This window comes from Anthonomus grandis, chromosome 5, assembly GCF_022605725.1.
Source record: "Anthonomus grandis grandis chromosome 5, icAntGran1.3, whole genome shotgun sequence".
NCBI lineage: Eukaryota > Metazoa > Arthropoda > Insecta > Coleoptera > Curculionidae > Anthonomus > Anthonomus grandis.
The window spans coordinates 18562824-18569860 of NC_065550.1; the positions used below are offsets into that span (position 1 = coordinate 18562824).

At 28.9% G+C, this 7037-nt stretch overlaps 1 protein-coding gene across 1 annotated transcript; it reads left to right on the plus strand.

Moving 5' to 3' along the window:
• The first annotated feature begins 240 nt into the window (after positions 1-240).
• On the plus strand, positions 241-5935 carry LOC126736699 (NADH dehydrogenase [ubiquinone] 1 beta subcomplex subunit 8, mitochondrial). The gene is made up of 3 exons (XM_050441196.1): positions 241-431; positions 525-745; positions 5564-5935. Exons 1-3 carry the CDS (start codon positions 347-349, stop codon positions 5786-5788), a joined length of 531 nt encoding a protein of 176 aa, XP_050297153.1. The 5' UTR covers positions 241-346; the 3' UTR covers positions 5789-5935.
• Positions 5936-7037: the final 1102 nt, after the last annotated feature.

Below are 7037 nucleotides of genomic sequence, written 5' to 3' on the forward strand. Positions count from 1 at the left end.
CAGCTGACAGACGAAATTCGCAAAATAGTTGAATACGTTTTAGCTTTTCGCTTTTTCTCGTAGACGAATTTCGCTTTTATGTGTACGGGTAAAATATGCGAATGTGCGAGATAAAAATTGCCTATCAAAAATCCGCGAAATTCGCCCTACTCAGAATGAAGCTTAACGCATGGCGAAACGGCATCAAATGTCATGAAAAGCCAGCTTTATAATTTTGACAGTAAAGTAAATATCAAAATATTATGTGCTTTCTCTGGAATACTGTCATTGTAGTCTTGGTTTGGATATACTTTAACTGCAAAGAAATCCCGAAATAAAATAGAGGTGATATAATAGAAACCCTACCATGAATTCCCTGGTTAAATCGGTGAAACTAGGCTTTATTTTAAAAAGTTCCAGTCCAGTACTTAGCTCCGTGAGATCTGCAGGACGTAAGTATCCAAGCCTGTACATTCAAAATATTATGTAATTTACTAGAAAAGCTCTTTTTTTAAACTTTTAAGGTTACATATAATAAATTTTAGATTGGAACAAGGATTTCAGACCTGGAGATTATCCAAAAACAGAGGAGGAGCGTATAGCAGCAGCAAGGAAATATAATGTTCACATTAAAGAATATAAACCATATCCAGATGATGGTACTGGAAATGGAGACTATCCTTTGTTGCCACTGGAGGGGGTAGATCTTAGGGATCCTTTTTATCCATGGGATAATCCTGAACTAAAGAGAAATTTTGAGGAACCTGTAAGTGTATCTGGACTTATAAAAACTTTTTGTAGAAAGTAGTAATGATATTAAGCATAGATCTGGAAGCTTTAGGTAAATAGTAAACATTTTCGCCAATTAGAAGGTTTAAACAACTTAAACTAGACTGATTACATCCAGTAAATATTGAATTTGATAAGCAGATTATATAACTTAATCCTGTTGCCTTTGGTAAGAAATAATAGTAGTACTAGTATACATTCTTGATGTCTATACAGACCAGTAGTTTCATAGGTCAAACCATGAAAACACTTTAATGTATTGAATAAAGAAAAAGTCATACAGTCCATGACAGTTGAATGAAAACAATCTTCCAAATAATTTTGAATGTTTTGTTCATTTTATGGCAAGTATTTGTAGAAAAATGTAATTCTATAGTGATTCCATGCATACCTAGTCCTTTCAACCTTACTAATTGATAGGTACTTAAGTAATTTTTGATGATTAGAAAATATTGACAAATATTATAAATTTTTTTTATTAGACTATCACCTACAACAGTACCAATTTGTGAACATAGTACACATGTGGTCCTTAAAAATATTTGAATTTTTTAGTTTTCCAATTGTTTAATTTTCTTGTATATAAGTTACTCAAGCAGCACACAAAGAACTATGAAACAAATTATTTTATATTAGTTATATTAAGAATGTATTGAACAATAAACTATTACTTAAACAGCTACTAATAGCTTTAAATAAAATAATTCTGTCTTATAAATAACCTTATTAGTAAAGTGCTCACTTTACCCACTTCCCAGGGTGTCAACAAATGTTTTGACATTTTTTTTACTGTAAAGTCACCTACGGCTCATGCAACAAATTTCACTTTCATCAAAAAAAGATCATTTTACACACTTGTTACGTAAATAACTCTAAAATGTTATTTGTTTAGTATTTATAAAAGTTTTATAAAATAATTATGCATTTTTGTCTACAAAATTGTTGTTGAAGAACATTATATAACTTTTTAAAGACTTAGATTAATTTAGTATATCTGTTAGAATAGAATCTATTTTGTTTTTTCTTGTGATTGATGATCGAAAATTATAATTTATTTATAAAGTTTTTTTTTTCAAAATATCTAGAATTTCTTCTTGGAAAAACATTAAAAATTGGGAATTTTAAGAGGAAAGTAAAAAAGAATATTTAAAAACCATTTCATTGAAAATCATTCTTTTGGATTCAAATATTACTGAGGTTATTAGATTGCCGTCTTCATTAGAGGTCATTTATCAAACTGAAACATATTTATTTGTTGAATTGGAACATGTTGGCTTTTCCAAATGAAATTAAATGCATATGCAATTTTAAGAAAAACACACTATGAATTACAATTTAGTTTGATATCTAATTTATTTATGTATATAATATAAATGAGAGCAAAATTGAGTGAAAAAAATTGGAATTTTTTTAATGTTAACTTTTGGAAATTCTTTTTACTTATCCAAAATCTTTAATATTTCAAAGGGGCATCAAAAATGAGATATGAATATGCACCTACAAAGTGAATAAAATTCATTGTGCAAGAAATTATTTGCCCAAATAATAATAGAACCCTAAAATAATGTTTTCCTATATCATAATCATTACAGGTTTTATCAGCTAAGCCGCCATGATAGGCATGGTGTTGGTTTCAATTTCGCCATTTATATTTTCTTTTTACAAAACGTATGGAGCTTATAAACTTTGGTAATTTTATTATGTGTGTGATAAAAGAATCTTGAAGAAAAAGCCGAATACAAATTGTGTGGATTGAAATATTTATCTTTTATAATTGTATTAATATAGTCTTATAATATAACATTGTCGTATATGTTAAAACAATAATATAGCATTAATAAAACATTTTTGTAAATGCTTTATTACGGACTTGAATCGATTTTATAATCTTATATAAAACTATTGAAGAGTTTAATGAAATAAAATTATTTGGGCCCTTTTTGAGCTTCCAATACACGATTTATGAGCAAGTTTAACAACAATAAAGTTTTTTGTTATATAACATGCTATATGATAATTTCAAGCACATTTGTGCTGCTTGGATAGTTATTCAGATGTTTATGTTACTTACCTTTTGTGCTTACAATAAGGGAAAACAGATTGATAATTATTTTATTAATTTAAAAAAAAAAAGTCTTATTTGAGTATCAAAGGCTTTTTAACTTCAGTCAAGTAATACTATCAATATTTTATTATCACGGCATTGTCAGTCCAGCAGACCAGTTAACCAAAATATTAACCAACCCTTCCTTTTAAAATAAGAAATACAGTTATAGAGGAAATTCAAGCAAAGAGTAATCTGAGATATAATACGTCCAAATAGTAGTTGGTGACTACATCAATACTTTTATTTTCTACTTTATCTTTTCCTCTCTCTTTTAGGATTAAATCTCATGGGATTTTTTTCGTTTTTTCTTAACTGAAATTAAACAATATTTAGAGTACATTAAAGATCTTGTATGTCTGGTATAAAAAAATAAACTCTCCATAGGTGTTTGAAATAAAAGCGGTTCAAATTTATCTTAATCGGATTTTTATTTCGTTAAAAACACAGACTGTACATCACTGGTTCAATTAACATTTTATCACGATATTAAAACACATAAAAAAGTAAATTCTGCTGATATAAAATATCGTTACAATCCATGACGGCCACGGACTTAAACTTATGTAACGAATAGTAATCGAAAACCAAACTAAAAAAAATAACCAAATTCGTACAAAATATTATTTTTCAAGCCGGGAAGAAGATACTCGGAAAACCGTTTGGCTCTTTTCGCAAGAAGAAGGAGTTTTCGTGCGGTCAAAAAATTTCTTGTACTTTAATATTATTTGAAGTACAATAAAATTTCTTAACAATAGGTTTATAAACATTACAAGGTAGAACGAACAGCTTACTGTAAGTTTTGTTATTACATTACCACACTAGGAGAAGAAAGACAGAGAGAAAGAAAATGTGCTATATTACTTAAGACAAAACAAAATCTTGTGTACAAGCATCCTAAAAACTAAAAAATTCCAAATTCACTTTAAATTTCAAATTTCAAACAAACATAACATCTAAAACATTTTACCATAAAATTTACACACATTACCAAAATTAATTATAACAAAACAGATTGAAAAAATTAAAAAAAAGCATATTTTTGATAAATTTGATTAAAAAATAAGTAAAGCTGTCAATAAAACAGAATTTAGAGGAAGTAAATTAAAATATTTAATAGGAAACAAAACTAAAACACTAAAATGATGTCAGAGCACAGGTCAAAAGGTATCATTAAAATAAATCGTCAAGGCTATAATATGCCCTGGATAATAAAAGTGATTTTAATTTTTTTTTGAATTTCTTAACTTCTAAAATTTGTCTGATACATAGAGGAACGTGGTTGTAAATTTTTTTGCTAAGGTATATAAGTAAGTTCTTGGTGAGGGAGGATGTAGGGATTGGTAAGGGAAAATCGTTAACCTGACGAGTCATAAAAAGAGAAAAAAGAGTTAGGATTTTTTGAGATATAAAGAGAGGTTTACAAGAATCTCTTAACCCAGCGGAACATAGGTATCTAACTGCCTTTTTTTAAATCACAAAAATTATGTTCAATAATCCCTTATTGCTTAAACCCCAAAAAGGCAAGCCATAACGAAGATGGGACTCAATAAGAGAAAAGTGCACTGAACGTGCAACTACCCCTCCCAGCTCATGCCCCGCCATTCTTACTGCAAAGCATCCAGAGGATAATTTTGATGCAAGATTTAGGATATGATCGTCGAAGCGAAGGCGAAGAAATAAAAACATAACTTGTTATTCTGAAAATAAAGAGAAAAAAGCTTGGAATATCATTAATAATAAATTATTACCTTTGACAAACCAAAGTCAGTCAGATATGTTATCTCTTAAAGTTAATGATAAAATGGAAGAAAACGAAATTCAAATAACAAATGATAAACATTTCCCAGCATTATTTTTTACTCTTGTTGATATGTTGCACAGTTCCTTAATTGTTCCTCAATCTCTCAAGGTTTTTGACTAACAACGATCATCAGAGGCAAATGTTCCTATCTAATAGAATCCTATTTTTCATCAAGACCTCAATATATTTGTATAACAAGCAATGATATTTTTTGACACACAGCTTTTACATTTTTCTCTATTTAGTAATCAAATCAAAATCTAATTCTAATGGCTAGAAATTAAAATCTAAACATAATAAAGTCAGACCCTAAAATACAAAACTGCACACCTAGATATAGTTGCGTCAATGATAATCCATACTCAAATACTTAAAAGAGTAATTTAACGCAACAAGAATATTATTCAGAATCATCAGTCAAAGAAAAGTAAAATTGCTTGTCAAGTATTCCCTCTAAAGAATAAAAGGCACCACTTAACAAATATAATGAAATTTTCCTAAAAAAATCTTGGCTTCAAGATTTCTTAGTAAGGTTTAGTTGGCAAAAAAGATAATATTATTATTGTTTGCTGAAATTCTAATTTGCAAACACCTGTAAATAATTGTTTTTAAAAAATATTCAAACTGCATATGGAAGGTTAAAAAATCTCATTAATATAATTTGAGAGAAATCAGAATTTTGACAAGTCACCTTAACCATGAAAAACAGTTTAAAGGTCAAAGTTATCCATAACTATAGATTAAAATAAAGCACCCTCTATATATCTTTCGACATATTAACAGTTTGACGCATACATACTTTTTTATTCAACCCCAATATTCCTTGTTACTATGCTTATCTAATACTGAATGTCCCATCAGAGAACTAAAAGATTTAATTCTTACAGATACACGAAGATTTTGACCTCATAAGAGATGATAGGTGGGATGCAGGAAGAACATTTTTAAAACCAGTATGGCACCTTTGGCTGCAAACGATTGGATGCCTAGGTGGTCTTGCAATACTATTTTACGGCGGTGAACAAATAAGGATGTTCTTGGCAGTCACACCACCACAGCTTTACAAAGAAGGAAAGGTTTATTATACTTTTGAGCCAGCAACAAATGAATAAGTATGTAATTTTTGTCACGATATCTTGTTTTTTATTAAATAATTTATAAGATATACATTTCCAGACTTTAAATAGTATCCTGTTTATGTTAGTAGCTGTACTCTCAGATATGTATAAATGTGAAATAAATTACCATATGAAAGTAAAGTTGTTTTTATAAATGAAGCTATAACTTTCGTATTAATCATCATCATTCTGTAGGTAATATTTAATCAATCCAAGATCAATTTAGTTGATAAATTCTATGATATAGGAGTCAATAAATCCGCATGATGAATTGAGCGCTATGGTTTTTTTCGTAAATAAATCAATGTTATTTACATGATGATTCTTGAAGATGCATGCACAAAAACAAAATGCCGAACTAATCAAATCGTTCCGTGGGTAAACTTCTTTATAAAAAAACAATCATATGTAGGTGAGAAAACGCTAAGGTTTGGTATAGCTCCTTGAATAGATTTTGCGTTATGGTTTAAAAATAAAAATTCATGAGTCCTGTGCAGAGTTACTTTAATAAATTTTTTATTAAGATCATTGATTAACATTTTGTTGAAACATAAAAATAAATAGTTGAAGCGATTCCCTCTAAAATAAAATCGTATATTATGAAATAGACAATAAATAAGAATCAATTTTGTTCAGATTTTCAGCTCAAATTTGAGAACTATATGGTGGCACATATTAATAGCAATGAAGATAAAGTTCGTTGATGTCATAAGTGTAAAAGAAATTAATTACCGATTACTAACGATTTCCAGAGCTCTACACAAAAGTAAAGACAACTTATTTTTTGTATCGTATTTAACAAACTAAGGTGAATAGTCCTATCGATAGGGAGCTTAGAATGAATGTTATTGACTTGACTGATCATTTTAATTCTTATAAGGTCATTGCCTAGGTGCGCACGATTTTTAAAATAAGTTATTATAAGCACTACAGGCCAGTGACGGTTCGTAGATTTTTAATTTGGGGGATGCAAGTAAGTACATAGTAATATGAAATAAAGGATAAAAAAGGGATGACGTAGGTAAAAAAGGGGATCCGCCATAGGCTTAAAAAAACTGAAGATTCCGCGCCCAAAAGTCATACAAAAAAAAACATTTTTCTACTAATGTGCGTAACGCACACTTCCCAGAGTATAAAGTTTTAGTTTTTCCGCACTAGTACCTAAATAAGTCTTTATACGCACTAGTGTGTAAAAAGTAATTTGACATTTAATTTATAATTTTTCATGGAGATTGTCAATTCC